The sequence below is a fragment of the Nomia melanderi genome, chromosome 11 (assembly GCF_051020985.1).
Source record: "Nomia melanderi isolate GNS246 chromosome 11, iyNomMela1, whole genome shotgun sequence".
Taxonomy (NCBI): Eukaryota; Metazoa; Arthropoda; class Insecta; order Hymenoptera; family Halictidae; genus Nomia; species Nomia melanderi.
In genome coordinates, this window is record NC_135009.1 from 3,684,497 (window position 1) to 3,704,661 (window position 20,165).

At 32.0% G+C, this 20,165-nt stretch overlaps 2 protein-coding genes and 1 long non-coding RNA gene across 6 annotated transcripts in view; 2 read left to right on the plus strand and 1 right to left on the minus strand.

Annotated features, from left to right (window-relative positions):
- The window catches only part of LOC116435260 (uncharacterized), a 48,581-nt gene extending 40,091 nt beyond the window's left edge, over window positions 1-8,490 (plus strand). Inside the window, exon 3 of one of the 2 annotated variants that reach the window (XR_012999635.1) lies at window positions 8,071-8,197. Coding sequence is in view for 1 of the 2 variants with exons in the window: in XM_031994707.2 (XP_031850567.1) it covers window positions 8,067-8,340 (274 nt within the window). In the remaining variant the exon portion in view is untranslated. Of the gene's footprint in view, window positions 1-8,066 lie in introns of both variants that reach the window. The other variant, XM_031994707.2, reaches the window with a different exon arrangement.
- Window positions 3,874-4,617, minus strand: LOC116435261 (uncharacterized). The gene is made up of 3 exons (XR_004236728.2): window positions 4,415-4,617; window positions 4,224-4,326; window positions 3,874-4,125 (listed from the first exon to the last, which is right to left on the minus strand). It is a non-coding gene; the product is annotated as an uncharacterized LOC116435261 (long non-coding RNA).
- Window positions 8,491-19,186: 10,696 nt separating the features above from the next.
- LOC116435183 (uncharacterized) overlaps window positions 19,187-20,165 on the plus strand; it is a 48,443-nt gene continuing 47,464 nt past the window's right edge. Inside the window, exon 1 of one of the 3 annotated variants that reach the window (XM_031994492.2) lies at window positions 19,187-19,219. The gene's annotated coding sequence lies outside the window, so the exon portion shown is untranslated. Of the gene's footprint in view, window positions 19,220-19,339; window positions 19,389-20,165 lie in introns of those variants that run through there. The other 2 variants (XM_076371862.1, XM_076371861.1) reach the window with 2 other exon arrangements.

Sequence of the window (20,165 nt, forward strand, 5' to 3'; positions counted from 1 at the left end):
TAATCGAATGATCGTATCTACTCCCAATGGAAGACCCTTTATTAGAGGATATTGGACTTTCGAACGCAGCGCCACGCCACCGCGGGTCCTCGGAGTGGAAAGTTTAGGGATTGTTAGCGTTCGAGCGTTCCGTTTATCTTTCATTATCTTTTCCAGATATTAACTGACGTAGCCTTTTTAAATTCCCTTTCTGTACACGGTTGTACGGTGATGCACAGTGGCTCTCAGTACTTTTACACTACGAGTGTCACTTGGGGATGTATTTTCTTGAATTGTAGATTCGTGGTAGAACGGTTTCTGGTGAATGAAATTATTGCCATTTTGAATTTGTACGTGTAAATGGATGATTAAGGAATGAAAGGCATAGTATATATATATTTTATAAAAGTGATATCTGTAGTACTTTTTTATAGTTATGAAGGACACAGCAAATTATTAGTATATCCCGCGAGCTTACAATTAATTTAAAACATATTTTTTTGAAGTCAAGTTCAACTGGAACTTATCATAACATGCAATTGTTAAAAAGTAGAATATAGAAAATATAATTGTATTCCCCAAAAATTCGACGTGGTATCCGTACGGGTAAATAGGTTGGGAACCACTGTCACATAGAGTATTTAAAAATTATTGATTTGAAACCATACCGTAAAACCAAAGGGATTCATGCTTACACAATAATGAAAATCTGTATAAACTGTCATTTCCTTAACGACCCTGCAAAAGTTAATGAATGCTTCTTATATCGTAAATGATACGGTAATGTTCCCACAATATTGTTTTCAGTTTGTACAGCTAACAACATTTTATTTATTACTATATTAAAAACAAATTTTGTAAATGTCAATTAAACGTTGCAATGGACATTTTAATAAAAAATTCAGAAAATTTTCATCGAGATTCAGAAGATTATCAGCATCAAGCAGATCTCCATTAATATTAACAAACGAAGACAAAGGAAACAATTTTTCAATTCGAAATACGGAAATCTATGTCTTGCAGTGCCCTACGATTATTCTGTCACGTTGTAGAGATAAGATAAATTTGCATGAGAAATGATTTTATTGATAAACATTAGGTGATTAATATGCAGTATTGAGCAGTCTTAAAGCTATTAAGTGAGAAACACTACAACAAGTTAGATGTTACGCGTATTTCCATTCTTCCTCACTTCCTTCATAAATATACAGGAGTTTCAGAAAACAAGACTCAGGATGATGTAAAATTACGAATTATTCATATAAACACTACAATAAGTGGTATTATGAGTTTAACACATAATTTAGTACAACATGAAATATTTATTTTCATTAAACAAAGAACCTTCAAATCACGATTAAGATCAGTAAAAGTGTTTATAAAAATAAATAAAATAACGTTAAAAAGTATTTATCAAGTGTTTATACTCAATATTTTTTACAACTACATACTATAATTTTGTAAATGAATCGTACATTTATGTTGCATAAACCTAAAAACGTCAAGTATAACACAGCGCCATTTCTTTTGAATTTTCCAATTTTTCATTCGAAACATTAGCTTTCAACCTTCTACACACAATGGGACTTGAACAAAATAATATAAAGTCCACGATAAAAGCAGAAAATAAATGATAAAAATGAAGAAATACAATCAATGTCGGGCACTGCAAGTTTTTAATTTTCTCCGTCGGAAAAACTGGAAACCTTCAAATCGGCTGAATATTAGTATTGATTTATTGCCGATTTAATGAGACACGAAAGGGGAGTAATCGCACAAGCAAAATATTGTTCGGCTCCACGACGCGACGGTGGTTTCTCGCGACCGAATCAACAGGGAGTCATTGATGTTCAATGAAAAACCCCGAGTTCTGCCATTCCTTTGATCGATAATTCATATTTCACAATCGATGTGCTTGTTTGAAAGAGAGCAAGAACAGAGGCATCATTTGCCATGGAAAACTCGACTGGCTTTGTTTCTTTATTCCCTGGTTTATTTATTTGTCGTATAAATTACTGGCGACAACAGCCAATTCATATTTAATCATTGACTTAATTGATTGTGCAAATATAGCCAGTATTTTCTTCAAAACGTTTTTTTTCATTAATTAATAGAAATATCAATTCTCATACCTTCTCCGTAATATTTTAACATTTTAAAACGAAAAATATCATAACATTTCACATATAAAAGTTACATTGTTTACATTCACAGTGTATCTAAAAATAATCGTAAAATTCCAATTTCAATAATTTTCCTACAAATATAAACTATTTCAAGTCATTATAATACATATTTCATTGTTAGCGTAGGTTACAGCAGTCGCAATAACGTTACTGCGAATAACAGTTTCAATTAGATTTTATTCAAATCACAATTTCTATGTGTGCGTATTTAATTACATTATTACGAGCAATATTTTTAATTATATCACGATGAATGATAAACGATGTACATATGAAACGCAAAATCTAAACGAAAGAACTTCTAACAGTTTATCGGTTTCGTTCTGGCGATATATCACTCGAGAGTATTAGCAAATTAGCGGTATAATCCAGTGAAACAGCCATTAAGCGGCAGAACAAATTGAAGAAATGGTGGACGCTCACCGTGCAACCATATCGAGAGAGTCATCGGCGAGCTCGGAACGATGTTTAAACTCGATATGTTGTTACGTCTTTATTGCTTAAAACCGTCGAGGAGCTTTGCACTCGCCTAATACCGTATGTGCGTCACGTAATGAAAGGTATCGGTGCTCCTCCTAACCTTCGTCCGCGACACATCGACGGCGACAAATCTGGTTAACCGACGAACCCGTTCTAAGCGCGGAGACAGCGCGGTTGGGCAATTGCCGAGGTAATTCGCCATTATGTTTTTGAAACCGGACGATCTTCGGCAGGCATTGCAAGCTCTTATCTCATCCCCCGCTCCCTTTTACTTACTTCTACACGCTTTTTACGAGCTGTTTGCATGCAACCCTGTACTTTAAGTCAATTAGGATGTTTAAGGTAACAGTTCCAATACATGATCAAAGAGTTTCATGATCCCTGAAACGTACTAGAATAGAACAGGAAATACGCTGGGAGAATATTGAGCTTTCTGAACGTTTTCACACTTCGAAAGAAAATTATTGAATGAGTGTACAAAATTTTGATGAGTTTCTGTGTAAATGGATTGTAAGTTTTAGTTTACTGAGAATAAATTGTTCAGTCAAGTACTGTTAATATTATTAATATTATTGTATTATATAATATACTGTTATTATGTAATACTAATGTTATAATATTGATATTAATGTTATTGTTAATCGATTTGCACTGGCTAAATTGTGTATTGGTTAAAAATCAGCCCATTGGTTTAAATTCCGCGAACTATTTTTCGCAAGTCAAAATCGACAAAGTAGACTCTGCAAACACGACATAAATATATTTTATGGTACTTTTAATATTTGCTTTTCCGCCAAACTCGCGCATGTTATTCACACGTAATTTATTAATGAATTTGATTAAAAAAGGCTCAGACGAATTTAGGGAATAAAAAGAGATTGCATGGACAAGACAAAAGGGTTCATTTATTTATTTTAAATAATTAAATAGTATATTCTATTATATTCCATACTCCCTTACAAATCTTCTTAATGTTATCATTATCTCAAACTCTTCGTTGTGCTAGTTTGAAGTTTTTTTCGTACAAAATAATTAATAATAAACTAATAAGAGTCGTAAGATATTTTTATTTTAAATTCACGAGGTATTATATATACGCAGCAGTTAAGAAATCAGCATACAATTAGAATGAGAAATTATTTCTTGTTTGAAGTTATCCAAATAACGAAAATTTTAATATAGATAGAGTATTTAAGTTTTGAAATTTTAAATTGTACTTTATGTCTCATACTTGTACTGTACAACGATATACTTCTTAATTCAACATTTTTAATATCAGACATGCATACTGAAAGATTTTATCTTTAACTTCTGCAAATTAATGCAATTATTTACAGTAACTTAAGTATGTTTTTTTAATCTTTATATTAGCAACCAAAGTGTCTGTATTTATTCAAATTTTAGTATTACAATATTTTCATGTAAATTCCTCATTTTGTTTGAACTTTTTTTCGTTATCTTCTACCGTTCACAAGATAATCTACGGGAAAGAAAAATTTGCGTTTTGTTCAAAAGATGGTTTCATCCCTTCAAAATAAAATTCGTCACAAAAAAAAACTCAACTTATAGTCTACTTACACACAGAATTTCCGGGTTCGATAACTTCCGTTGTTAATATTTTTCTTCAACGCCAATTGTTGTATTGTGACCATTGTATTGTTTTCAACCAATTTGGAAGCTCCTATCCTCGGTGACCATCGCAGCAGTCAACATGTTCAACGAACGAAGCAATTGAAAACATAAAAAGAAATTCTTACACCTACGCTTACCATTTATCTCCATTATGAAAGAATCAATTTTTATTCCTCGTTCGAGCCGTTCTTCGCGAAGCGAGCCTGAAATGTTATTTCTCTCGAAGGAGGAAGAAGTATCGCGCATACTACGAGGCGAAGCCTTGTCCTTGTTTCAATTAAAGCGACACAGTTACAGAGAGAAAAAAAGCGACACGATTCAGTCTCGTCGTGTCCCCCTCTTCTTGTTTCATCGGTTCCATGGCCGACGCATGAAAATAATTCGGTTAATAGGAATGGAGCAAAAGACGCGGTCGCGGCGACAGATTTATCAGTCGTTTAGCAACGGCGAAAAATGTCGGCTTTAATCCCCAGCGGAATGAACGCCGCGATCTCGTTAGCCACGGGATACACGGACGAAAAAAAAATACCCCGACGAATCACGGAGTCGCGTAATTACCGGGTATTGCCGAGTCGGGGTTGATTTGCATATCGATGCAATTACGATTCACCGGCGTAATCCCATTTACGTCGATTATTATGGCTCGCGAAAGCTCACGAAGTGTTATTGTTGTAACCCGCGTACCACGGTACGTCAACGATGTCTCGTGCAGCGAATATTAATTCCCCGAACACGTTTATTGTTATTTTACGACATAAGACGCAGAAAGACACTTCTCTCCACTCGGTCGTTTAAGATTGAACATAGTATGCGCTACTGACAATTTTAATTACCTTGTTTTCGTTCACCGCTACAACACGATATAGTTGTTATTTTTATTTCGATAGAAACGAACCTTGCGAATGACTGTCCGGGCGTTTTCCAACGCACTAACTATAAATATGCAACAAACCTCCCTCAAGCTGTTACACAACACCACTAAAATCATATTACACTATGCACGTGCAATTAATTGCGAAGAGAAAGTGTAATTGTAAGGTATGAATTCGATTTGTCAATGAATATCTAGGGAACTTATGGAAGCGAGTGCTTGCAAGAAATGTGTGCGCAGAATATAAATTTAATAAAGAGTGGGAGACAGTATCAGGACTTCCATCGCTTTAATTTGCTGGGAAAAAGTAACACTTTACCGTAATTGATGTAGCATGAAACTGTGAAAACAGCTTTAGTTATGTAATAGATATTGAGTTCGTACTTTGGAAAACATATTTCAAATTATGCTACTGAATTATTGTTCAGATTAATGTGCGATAAAGCGTGACATAATGAAATTCGTTCTGTACCGAAGGTACTATTACCGGGTATTCACTTCCAGGAATGTTAACAAGTTACTATAAACGTTTCTTATTCAAATCTTCAATTTGTTCTATCAAATGCTCTTTATTGCATTTACAGAAGTGAAGTAATGTGCAAGAAATGTTAGAATAAAATCATTCAACAGCGGTGAAAGAAGTAATAATCTTATTCTATGACAAAAAATTGACATTTATGATTGGCAAATGATAATATCGCTCCAGTGCACTAACCTCTGTTCTTTAACTCGTAATGCAGGTATTCAGTTGAATTTTTGCAACATGCAGAACCGTATTGCTAATCATCAATAAACCAGACGTGATTTTTTTTTCATATTCAGTACACCTTTCACTTCAGTACTTCAACCATCAAGAAGTACAAAGTATATGTAAACAAGTTAAATGTATCCACCTAGGAGAATGCTAATGTTAAATAGTTATTGGAGAAATAAGCTTTATTATACACATTTAATTTTTAATACAGTTCGTTATATAAAATTTGATAGTTTACATATATTTAAGGATGTAGAAGGTGTTGATTCATAATAAACGTTCAAATATTTTTCACTAAAAAAAACAGGACTAAAACAATTTATGTAGTTTCAAATTCTGCATATTTTTTACGTTATTTACATTATTTTCCATATTAGTATTTTCAAAATTTATTTTCTCCACAAAATATTTCATCGTTTGAAATTGTCTTAACACTTGGATAACCGTCTAAAAAAATTGTAGCTCTAATCTTTTTCGTTAACTTTAATTTAAACTCATTTCACCGATTTTATTAAAAATTGTGTTTCTATAAAATCAAGAAAGGTGTTTGATGAATTACAAATAACCCTAGCTCAAGACATAATAATTAAGAAAGGAAAAAATATACAAAATAAAAGGCAATGAGTTGCTAAGGGAAAAGTGAGAGACCTCCTCATTTGGTTGGCTAAGTGTTAAAATTATAGGTCATATGCCATCGAACTTGTTTTAATATAAGATACAACCTTACATTATAAAAAACACAACAGATGTTGATATGCATAAAGATGTCGATGACTTTGGAATCATCCTCAAAATAACCTTGGGGGACTTTTTCTATCATCGCCTGATGCACATGTTGAAATCATATTAAGTCTTATTCTATTTATTTTACTTTTCGAAACAAGTCGAAACAATATCCATACATGTTTATAAGTAAGATTCAGCGTTTTATAAATATTTAATCAGTTTTCCACTTTTCATGCGTAAATCCAAAGTTGGGTTCTGTAATAGTATTGAAAACATGCCTAAATTATATTTCATATTACGATAATAAGTTGCAAGAGAAAATTTTCGAATTTTTCACAAACCGACACATTAAAATTACATCAATAACACAATCGACATACTAATACTCTAAAAAAATAAACGTAATTGTTAATAAAATATTATTGCATCATTTTCAATATTAAACAATTCATAAAACAAGATTAAAGTTATTTAGTTTAAAGAGATCAGTAGAAAACTTATTTTATGTAAGCTTTGCGTATCAAATGAGACGTTATATTTTATAATTTGGTAAATTTCTAAAGTTTATTTACATAAGGTGGTAAAAGAAATATTATTTTATTACTTTTAAATTCAAAATGAAGTAAAATAAACAACAACAGTGATCTAATTTTTTACTTTTAAAACATATTTGAATATTTATATTTTATATTTGAAGCTATAAAAAACGTATCTTTATATTTGATAGTTAATTTTAAAATGATTTCTAACATATTGTGTAATCCTGTTTTTACAATTTACATATTTTTAGTCGTATATCTATACGACCTTCTTCAACAAGTTAAGTTTAAATCCTCTTTACAGCTAAGTTATTTAACATTTTTTGAAAAGTGAAGGAATAATTATAAATTCTCTTCGTACGATTTTAAAGACAAGAAATCTCGAGGACTCTTCTGAAGAATCATTTGTACAATCAAAGTAGAATAATTTATATATTTTTTGTTGCTTTTACACGAAGAATATTTATGACCACTCCTTCATTTCTTTCAATTTCAAGCAATTTTATTCTAAAAAGATTTAAATCAATTTTTTAAGAAAACCATACAGTATAAACTATATAAATTATACACAGTGAATCGCATAATATATAACAATTTATTCTATCATTAATCATTAAGGATAAGGACAAACAGTTTCCAGTTTTATATTTCAGGTTTACAAACTTTACTCACACTACTGGCTCGACTTCCCTTCGATGACATATGTTCGTAATATCAGGGATCCTCAAACGCGATAATTAAGGTTATATTTCACCACAACTTTCCTTACGTTATACTAGACATTTGCGATTAAAATTGTGGTAGTCGAACGACTCGACGCCTACGCGAGTCGAGTATTTAAATCGGAATCCGACAAACGCTGTGAAAGTAATCGTACGATCCTGTTCTTGGTTTTTCAGTCAGAAGAGGCAGCAGCAGCAGCAGCAGCAATATCACCAACAGCAACATCAACAGTATCAACAACAGCGTCAGAGTCAACGGCAGCATCAGCATCAGCATCAACAGCAACAACAGCAACATCAGCAACATCAGCAACATCAGCAACATCAGCATCAAGATCAACATCAAAATCAGCATCAACAGCACCAAAACCAACACCAGCATCAACTTCAACATCAACACCAGCATCAGCATCAGCATGCCTCCTGGCACAGGACCACTTTAGCATCCTGACCACGGTAACCTTGACCCTCACCATAAACCAAGTACTAGCTGTGCTGTATATGGAGAAAGGATTGCTGCTAGCCAAGAAATACGTATTGGTGCCGATCCCTTTTGCGGGTTCCGTCTTGAAAACAGCCCTTAAAGTCTTATCATTGCGACGGAGACACGGAACGAACCTTCGACCAGTGTCCCTACACACTGAGTATCTATTCCGTTGAGTTTCCCGTGATTCTCTTCGTCACAGCTCGTCGCTTTGATCACCTTTGACGCACAGGTTTCATCGTGGATGTCACCGTCAAGAGCTCCTACACTCGTGATTTTCTCCGTAAAGAGAGTTTCTATCGTGGTTCCGTTTCTGACGTGTGGTCGATATTGTATGGTTCCTTTGTATATACCTTGAAGTCTCTTTTGTCGAATCCTAATTAATTTAACAGTAGAACTATGGTATCCGTCAAAATGACGGGTTTCAGTATTCATATTTCACAATTATTGATATTTTAGAAGTGATGAATATCCGAAATGAGTTTAAAAATAGTTTCACTTGGATACTAGGAGAAATATACGAAGAAATCGAGATAAAGATGTTGGCGCCATTTTTAGAAGATTATATATTAACCGTATTAAACGCTCGATATTTCTAGTGTTAATTAACTTGTTATCGTGAATAGATGTTTAATACTATTTCTATCGATGGTGTCAAAAGACATCTTTTGAAATTGTAACTTAAAATCATTTTCCAAGTTTAGTCGAATATTCTGTATTGACTTTCCGAATTTTCCAATAAAGATTATAAAGTTAACCATAGGAAATATCCAAAATTCGATTAAGCAAAATTATTAAACTGAGAAAATCAATTCAAGTTAAAATTTCAAAACGTGCCTCTCGGCACCTTCGGTGGAAATAGTATTAATATATTATGTTCAACTTTTTGATCACCATTCCATTTGCTTCGTTAATTCGAAAACATTCGAATGCTTATGGAAAATCCTTTGAAATTGAAATTATTTAGTTTGTATATATTGTGATAAAAAAAATACTTTAAATACGTCGATCATATAATTGTCGTAATGTTCGGTTTATTTCTAGAGATATTTTAATGATAACCAGTACTTGGTGACGCAAGTTTTTTGTACTTATTCAGTTTGGCAGTGCAATATTTGTATTTCTCTTCAAAGATCAAAGATTCTAAACAAACTCAATAAATCGTCGAGTCTACAAAAGCTGCTGTGTATTTGATTTGGCGTTCGACGTGTGAGGAAGATTGACTCGAAGAAAGAAATATTGAGTACACCTTCGCGTTAAGGACTCTCGTTTTTATTAGGAATTTTTAACACTTCAATTCTGAATATTAAAATTCGAGAATCAGATAAAATACATTGATGTTTAGAATTAAAATGTTATTCAGGCGTGTGATTTACGATAAGCAAATTAAGTGTTGAAAATTGCTAAATTGACCATCGAACCGAACAATGATAAATAATGTATCGATGTAAAGATGCTGGTATGTGCAATATACGAACACTGTGGTAAAATGAAAGTTTCCATATCACATCCATTTGGATACTTCGACGATTAATTCCTTAATTGTCTGTAATCATTCATTTGCAATGCCATTAAGTTTGCCTATAAGTTTGTGCATAATTTTACAAGTAGTTCATTGAAAATTATGAATAGAAAATATTAATAAAAAACCGTTATCTCTTATTTTCATATTTGAAACATGGAATGAAGGATTACGGCTTTGATACGAAAGGCGTTCATTTTTGTCGATAATTTTAATTTTATTAATCGTGGTTCACACGTGACGCAAACATAAATCGCCAATGAAACATAAAATTCAAACGGTTCATTGGAACTAAGACACTGTGACTAGAAGTCAACATATTAACATGTTACATATAACTGAAAATTAACGCCAAAATTACCATTGATATTAGGTGATGAACACGCAAATTTAGGGATCGACGATGTGTGACTCGACATCGAACGAGTAAAACTGAATTTAGAAAGGCGAGAAAGCTGCACAGATCGTTACAAGGATAAACATTGCCAGAAATCAGATTTCGAGGCTTGATCTTTGTTCTCGTAGAGCGGCGAGATGTGACTCACTCGTTCCTTTTAGAAGAAATAGAAGAATCCTGCGTAGCGAGTATCAAAAGGTATTTACCCACAGACAGATAGAATGTTAAAATTCTGATAGAGAACGCAAATTGGGAGCGGAATGTAAATAAAGTGTTTCTCGTGCTGTGCGAAGTGCAATGTATCATAAATGAATGTAATTTCATTGATATCCAACGCAAATTTACATGCCCATAAGTGAACTGTGTAAATGGTACACGTTATCTTCCGAACACACCGAGATCTTTATATTTTAGATAACTTCTGTTCGTGTGCACGATTCTTGACAGATTAGAATTTCGATGTTATAAGTATATATCAAGCTGAAAAATGTTCGTTTGGTAATCGATGTATGGTAGAGAACGAATGTATTGACATCTACAAGAATAACGAAACATCCTCGGCAAGAAGATTCAAATTATGAGAACAGTAACTATTACATATATTTTATATACTATAATCTAATAACAATATTTTAAAGTAGATTGTATATTGAAAGTCATGATTGGAAAATGGAAGACGAGGAGATAGAATTAGTCTTGTAGATGCTAAAATATTCAATTTTCATTTTGAAAATTAGTACGCACTTGGAAACATTACCTCAATATTTTAAGTATTGATATAAAGAAACTAAATTCGTTTTATTTAATTACTGTGGAGACTGTATATTTGTTAATTTGACACGTTATGTGTCTTGATGTTTTTGTTTCAGGCTTTCCATTCGCGTTAAGTGAGTCATCATATGCCCACATATTAAAAGATACCAAAAAATTACAAATATAAATAATATACATTATTGTAACGATAAAAATGCAAATGGTAATTATGTTAATGAGAAAATGCGATGTATAAAGTATACTTTGTAACGAAATTAGTGTTTTTGTTGAACGATTAGAATTAATTGGTAATATTGCATTGTCGTAGAAAGTTTTCATTGTCTGATCATTCAAGGATTGTTTTCAAGGATATTTTGTAAATTTTCTGACCAGATGTTTCAAAGTAATTATACAATTTACAATTAACATAAAGAGGCTTATAAAGAAATAAAAGTATAATAAAATACGAATAAATAATACATATATTGTCTCCATTTCATGTTATATTGTAATAATCTACATTTCCGAGAATAATTGGTTCTAAATGTTCAAGCGACGGTATATTTGTTGTGTTAACAAAAAAAATCGTCACCGGTCAGATAGAGTTATTTATCGTAAATTACTAATAACATATGGAGCACAAAATGCGTGATATAATTAATGGATTTAACAAATATAAATTGAAAATGTTTTGTTATTTATGCCAGTAAGTAAATTTTATTTTTAAAGGATAGTAGTTTCAATCAAATGTATCTTCATGAATGTTTATTTGCATTCGTTCGAATTACATTAATCCTAGAGCTATTTTCTAGATGGTTCTGCTGCATGTTCTAGGGATATTGTACACAAGTGCGTACTAACAAACATTTGTTAGCATAACATGTTTCGTGCAGAAATATGTATATTCGAAACTACCGATGGAAGTTCAAAAATAAATCAAAACGTGAATGATAATATTAAAAAAGTAGGTTTAATTGTAAAAAATACAGTCATTTTAGATTCGTCATAGCACAATCTATTTCCTTTTTTAAGATAAGCTGAAATAACAGACGACACAGTTGACAATGCTATCCATGTGGCACGAAACGTGTTAAGCGTATATTTTCAAATGAATACTTTTATCGAAGACTAATCTTAGTAGAACTTAATCGATTATTTAGTCAAACGAAATAATGGTTACAACCGGCGAAAAAAACGATTAATTTTATTATCGGTACAAAATGTGTTTGAAATGAACCTAATGTTTCTTGTTGATTATTTCATTCAAACGTTGAGTTTTTCATTGAGTTCCGTACTCTATTTTGTTCTCACGTTTTCCAAACAATATTGTTATTCAACCACTGTTACAATCTGTTCATAGTATAAATAATTCTCTTGTCGAGAATTCGATAAACAGACAGTACGTATAAGTAAAAAAAAGACAACAACGTGCAATAATAACCTTTTCATGTGAACATTTGACGTCGTAGAAATACGAAAATCCATGCGGTCCAATCGGGACGAACATCAATGAAAAATAAAAATAAGAAATATTTCGCTTACTTTCTGCAACAATGACATAGCTCGAAAATCATGACATTCTGGAAAACGAGTTTCGAGGTTTTAATTGTTACAACTTTATGAAAACATCATATACCAAAGCCAAATAGGTATCAAAAAAAGTACTACTCCGAGGCAGAAACATTATACTATCGTCATACGATGACATCAATGTTCAAGGTTGCTTTTTCTACACCCATAACTCAAAAATAAAAAATTGAACATCGTGCAATTTTTTCCACAAATAAGTAAATGATCTTACGTCTAAGTCGAGTTTACATAGAAAAGGGTACAGTCAAGAATTTGTGGGAGTGAAGATAAAATATGTCGCGAAGATGATGGATCATCGATACAGTAATCCACAAAAAGCATTTAACAAATTAACTGCGACGTGGGTTCCCAGCGACCGGCACTGAACTTTCCATTTACGTGGCGCTGGTCCTCAGTGATCGGCAATAGAAAATTTAATATATAATGGTGTAGAATTGAAATGATATTTCAAAAGAAATATATACTTTCTTAATGGATTTTATTGAAACACATTACTAGAAATGTAAACAATAAATTTGCGGAACAAGCTAATTTGACTATTATTAAATTTTATAAACATTATTTGGTAAATGCTTGGGTCGACTTTGATTGATGCAGTTACATAAATATGTATCCTAATTGTCTAGTTTTAACCCCTAGCCTTATAATATCGTATGAGACTCGTGGTGAAGATTCTGAAAAAATTGTATAAATGCAAATGTTATTCAGTTGTTGTGAGTTCAAAGTAAAAATAGTTTATTTGTTATCAACCGTTATGCTTTAAATTAAACATAGAAATAGAAGGAGCAAAAATTCCTTTTTTTCTAGTAAATTGTTAATCACAAAATAGTCCTAACGAGTGCAATTATAAAGAAAATCGTAGGGCAAGGGGTTAAACCAATAATTTTCTAGATCTAAATGAACGAATATTAATTTTTCTAAGAACGATAGAACAAACTGTACAGTAAATGCCCATAAATCTATTGTTAAACAGAGGTAAGGTTTTTTTGGGCAAGTATTACGAAAAGTGACTACGTTCTTGATACAAGTTTTAGCTTAATATTTCATGCAAAAAATGTTTTTACGTGTACATGGCGCGTAAACGGAAAGTTAGCTAAAATCAACGCCGTAGTAGACGTGTTAAAAAATGCGTGTAACGAAAATTGACTGAAACGTTTTATGCAATCCGTCAAAAAGGCGCCATATTGAAACTATCATGCCTGAAAATCGATGGAGACTCTTGTATCGCTTGTCACGAAGGACTTAATATAGCCGCTACTAATTAGGTCAGATCAATTTTTTATAGCCTAGATCTGTCGAGGTTTCAGTTGACCCGTGTGTAAGTACTCGTTCGTCACATTTTCGATTATTTATATCAAACGGTATTTACATTAAAGGTTAACGAACGAGCACAACACGAAAGAGAACTGAGAATATTAATCATGTAAACGTGCAATCTGTTAAGCATCAACAAAAGTTGACACAAATGCAGGCAACTACAATTACGCAACTGGTCGCCAGAAATATTAACGACCAATAAAGACCGACAGCAGTAAAAAATGAAACCATGTTGCCTCACGATTCGAACAGAGGAACGTGCTTGGAAGAGCGTCTCATAAAGCTGTCGAATATGTTAAAAAAAATTACCAAACACGATTTGATTTAACACTAAAAATACCAGACAGGTCAAAATGACCCATTCCTGCTTTTTTCTTTTTGCAATTATTAAAAAGGTATCAGATGTTTCTCGGAGAAGTTACTAAAGAAATTGATTCAGCAATACGCAAACTGAATTGTAAATCAATTAAATTCTGAATATATGTACTAGAGTTTCTATAGAGGAATTTCGATAAGTCAATGTAACTGTAACGATTATTTTCGATTTCTTCAGACATTCATTATAGTATTCAAGTGAAACTATTTATTTCCAAGATCACTTCGAATATTCAATGCTTTTAAGATATCAATAACTGCGAAACAAAGAAACAGAAACCAGTCATTTTTACTAGTACGGTAGTTCTAGTGTTAACGTACTCCAATTTGTACTCTAAACTTGATAACAGGGACAAACATCGATCAAACATTTCATTCAATGTGATTTGTAGCACTTCTAAGATTCGTTTTGATAACAATAGTCTTAACGCATACTACAGCTTCGTTTTTTATTAATCCTTTGAATTCTTCATTATGAAACATATCATACCTATATACCGTGTAAATAATTACCATTTTTATTATCGACAAACAGTCCTACGCGTGCTGTTAAAAAGTATCTTTAACAATAAACGTACCGCGACCGATCGAGTAACCGGTTTTAAAATTTAATTGAAAATTCTGCGTTTTTCTTCATTCGCTTAACTTTATATCAATTCTTATATTGTCCGATTAATCGGTTTTTCAATTTTCCTTTTTCTTCTATTTCCGTTTCCAACAAGAAAAATAGATCATCTAACTTGTTTCCCTTTATTTTATAACCAATTATTTGACTGATTACGGTAGAAATGTGTATATAAAGTGTCGGTACGTTTAGTGTTAAAGAATAGGAAAAGAACTAATTGAATTACTTTTCGTTTCATCGAATGTACGAATAGCTACGATTGTTGAATAAATTATTTTCGATATGCTTTAGTTCGATTAAGCGCTTGGACGAATACATTAAGTATGCAGAATTTATTAAGTAGCCATTTCTTGCGTACGCCATACGCCAAGCGTTTGAATGTTTGCATAACAAGAGTTCGAAATACTCTATTTTCCTGAGAGAGTTAGTTAATCGTATGCTGGTTGTATTACTTGTAAACTCGACTCCGACAAGCAAGATCGAAGTGTTGAAGACTCGATCTGCGGTGCGACCTTGTATCCAAGAAAGAAGAAAAAAGTGTGACTATGCGCGTCTGAAACGACGAAAATAGGTGCTATTCGATAGTTAAATGGAAACGGAAAATGTATTTCGATGAACAAAAGACACGGGAAGAGCGTATAGGTAGATCTTTTAGGTAGAAAATATTTTACATATTGTATACATAGGACACACAGATGTACCGCGTAACGATGTATGCACATTTGAGTGCACCTATTAAAGAGGACTTCTAAATAACGTTTCTCGGTGGTTGTCAATCATTTGCGAGCAAAAAACGTTTAACAATCATACACTTTTTTTTCATTGATTTATGAAGAGGCAGTTAAAATATTACAAAGATTTTATTAATTATTTCTGAAAGTTTAATTTAATTAAATTATTTATTGTAGTTTATACGTAATACTCAAACCAAGGATCACTATCACGTTCTTTTATATTCGAGGAAAAAAACAATATAAAATATTATAAATTTCACAACGAACAGAATGAAAACTTTTATAACTGTAAAAATTATTCGTGTAGAAAGGTGTAATTAAGATTTTTATATAACATGTGAAGCATACATTGAAAATGTACTAAAATATAGTAAAAATAAATATATTTAACTTCTTCAAAGGTATCAGAGGTAAATACAGAACATAGTATACAAATTTAACGTAAACATATTTCTATTGTAGTGTTTGTATACCTTGAAATTTTATACGAAATCGTCAGCAATTCTTATTATTAACGCAATTTTTCAATTGCATAGACTCTTTCGACTACTTTTTTAAGTTATTTAAAAACATTATTTTATTTCGCTTCCATGATGTTAAATACTAATTCATGAATAATAATACGAATGTAATAGTAAAGAAATTATTAATCATTCTCGAAAAGGAAAGTAAATTAGTAGCTGTCAGTCTCTTCTCCACTGTTATTGTTGATTATTTAACTTAATAGCCGAACATCTAGAAAAATCAATTGAAATGTCGCTTTCACTTTCTTAGCGCACGATAAAATATTAAAACTCATGGACTAGCATAATTCCTTTCAAAATGTATTATTTATTATTTATTACTTAATATTAGCTATCACTTACGAATTAACCAATTAAAAACACGTAATGATGTTTATACGGAAATATTGGAAAATTAATATTTAAGAATCTATTTATTAAATATTGTTGGCATTGTTGGTGAGGTTTCGCAACTGGGGTTCGCAAATATCAAACAGACAAGCACCGAGAAAGTCGATTGTTATCAAACGGACTACAATTTACTCGATTGCGATGAGAATAACAGATGGACACCTCCGACATTTGTACCAGATGGAGTTTTATAACGGAATTGTATACTATTATCGCGCGTATAAAAATAGATGATACATTCAATGTCCGATTATATGTTCCCGATTTGCAGTTAACAGGTTGCCGTGTACTACCGTTGTTCACCGAGGATTCATATTATTCTTGATTTATGGACAATAAAAATGTCCTGCATCACGCAATGAAAGGTGGGCGTGTTAAATAATTCAGCAAATTGCGAGCATTATAATCTCAACGAGTTCAGAGAGAATGTAGTTGGTGGAATGCACGATTTAATTACCTAAAGGACGAGAAAGATCTTCACTTATCGAAGATCTAGAAAATGTCCAAGATATTAAACAAAGGTAATTCGAAATTTGATAAGTTTCTAGTAATTACTAAAGCGAAGGAAACGGTCAATGATAACTCATGAACTAATACTATTAAAGAAATCGCGTTTTCTATTTTTACAATATAAGTTAAATAATAACCGAATTATTCGATGTTACCAATCACTGTAAATCAAACATCCAACTTACTTCAAGAGTGCAAAGATAGATGGAAATAAGTATTAGAAATTTTGTGGGAATATTTCGTCTATTCATTTTCTTAATACCTTACAGAACAAAATTTAATAGTAATAATCTGTCTATATTATGCTATTAATTCGTCTCAGTAAGCATAAGACACTTACAAAAGAAAGACCTCGTGCATTACACTAATATTAAATACAATCGTGTCACATTATCATCAGTATTATCTTAATTATTTAATTTACAATATTGAAACAAAGAAATACTATTTGCTTTAAATAGCATTATGAATATAAATATTTTTGAATCGCCTTTCTTTAAAATCCCAAGTAAATGCTGTAAGGATAGAAGTAATTCTGAAGAAGCTTACAGCTTCTTTGTAAAATGCATGTATTACTTTCTCTGAAACCAGAAATTAGTATTTTTTCATTCAAAGACCCATCATTTTTTTTAGTTACATTCTTTCTTCGGAAAAAGTGTGCTGAGTGATTTAAAAAATTGACTGGTTTCTTCATAGTTGTTTTTACAGTTTTTAATCCTTTTGGGTGATCTTGATGTTGGATTAATGTACTATGTGCGGTGAACATGTACTAATGTTTAGCAGCCATATTTAAGAAATATACCTATGAGATTTTCGTATAATGTAGAGTTTAGCACCAAAAGAATTAGGAACTGAGCATTTCACCCATTGGAATGAAAAGTAAAAGCTAAGGCAATGATCATTCTTTTATAATATAAATAAAACTTGTTCGTAAGTTCGGAAAACTTCGAGGTCTGTAGAAAAGAAGTCATTCGGGAGTCTATTGTGTAACTAAACAGATCTCATGTTTAACACGAAAGAATGCCTTGTATATTTTTATTCAGATATACTTAAGAAGCATTTAGATAGACTGACAAGAGACTGCTCGACATCGTGTTCACTGCGATCGTGGTTCACAATATTAATTATTATCACTACCCACGTAACACGTGGAATGTATAGATTTGTACTTGTTTGTTTATTTATTGTTAGGTAGCAACCATGAAATGAAAAAAGAAAATAAACCCACAAGTGAAAAATTTGTGGCGCGAGGAAGATCCAACTTTTAGATCATCCTTGACTGTTTAGCCTTTAGATTTTATTAGCCACATAAGAACGACTAAAGCATTATTTTGTTGATATATATTGTACGACATTATTGATTATAAATCATGAATAATCTGTAAATATATGAGACCAACACAACTTTGTCTATTTTTCTCGACAAGCAACCGTAAGATCCTTATTATATCGAGATAAACAGAAGTATTTATTACGATCTGTTTATTTAAGATGTACAAGTTATTATTACATTTGATAATTTATTTCATTTAAAACTTTCTCATTTATATAAAAGAGGAAATAACTGTTTATAATGTATTATTTTCCAAAAATTTGTAAATTGTTCGATAAAAATGTCATGAATTTGAAACTTATATTGCCAGTAGTAATAATAGACATTCTTAAATAAATTTGTACATTTTTGCACGTATTATATATTATACGTTAACACAAAAAGGAGAATATACGTAACGCAAAATTTAATATCAAATACCCACATATTCTCTTTTTTCTTTTTCCAATGTAAATATTTTGTTTATTGACAGAGTACATAAAAAATGTACAGAAGTTTTATATTTATAACTATTTCACGATTATATAACTTTTCAACAAAATATACATACTGTCAATAGAAACAAATCAATAATATTATAAGTTAATGAACGTATAAATTAGTATATTATTTATAGAAAAAGAATATTCATTTCGAAAGTCTCTATTAAATGAATTTAAAATTGGCGCCACTACATAAAGTTCCCACAAGATTGATTATTGGTTTTCTGGTTATTGTTATTTTAGCTATAACACAAGCAATTCATTGTGAAGTAGACGCCACTTATTCCATCATACGTAAGTAAAAATTGATTAGAATTATTTGAAAATAGTAAATATTATCGGAAGAAAAAAATGCCACTAACAAGTCGCGAGCGTTACGTTTTGTTGGCAGCCATTTTGTTGAAAACACGCGCGCGCGGCTTGGCCACAAACAAAAAATAGTCAGTGAGCTACAGTGCTGTGAGTACGTAGAATTTTTCAATCGTTCGAATGTTTTGTGTCAGTTTTTGTAGATAACTTGTGTTATAATCTGCGGTCGAAGTTTCTTGACAATTAGTATCGTGCTGGTAGTGTACGAAAGGCGTCGCTGTCAAAGAAACGTGTGAACGCGTTTGATTGGTCGAAACAAAAAAATCCGCGAAGATACCGACTGCATGAAATGCCACATAATGCGGAAGAATTTCATCGATGCACCTTATGTCTGGTTTAACCTTACTTATAATATTGCTCCCGATAAGAGTTATAATTCAACTTATATTTGAATTGTGAATATTCGCGATGTATACAATAGGAATAAACCAGAGTCAGCACATTGAAGTACTATAATGCATGACGCACAGGGAATACAAGCATGCACACATAAACGCACACTTCAAAGTGATAGAGGTCACTAGCCTTACGCACCACAGGGTCGTGTTCTCGTTTTACCTCGGTACCGTGGAAACTTCTTTTAAGCATATCACATATTGTCCTGATCGGATTGTTTCTGTGACCGTCAGCCATAATGCGAAAATAAGAGTTCTCTTTGAGAACGAAAGAGGGGCAAAGGGATAGCACGAGAGAGCGAGAGGGAGAAAAGGAAAGAGACAACAGAGTTGATTGACACGTCCCTGTGGTTTTATAAACTCATACCAGTGCGCAGTATTTTATGTATCATCGATTCAATATTTCTTTTGAACAATAATTAGCTTTGTTTAATGTTATCAATGGTTATTATTGTTTCATTCTTACGGTCTCTCGC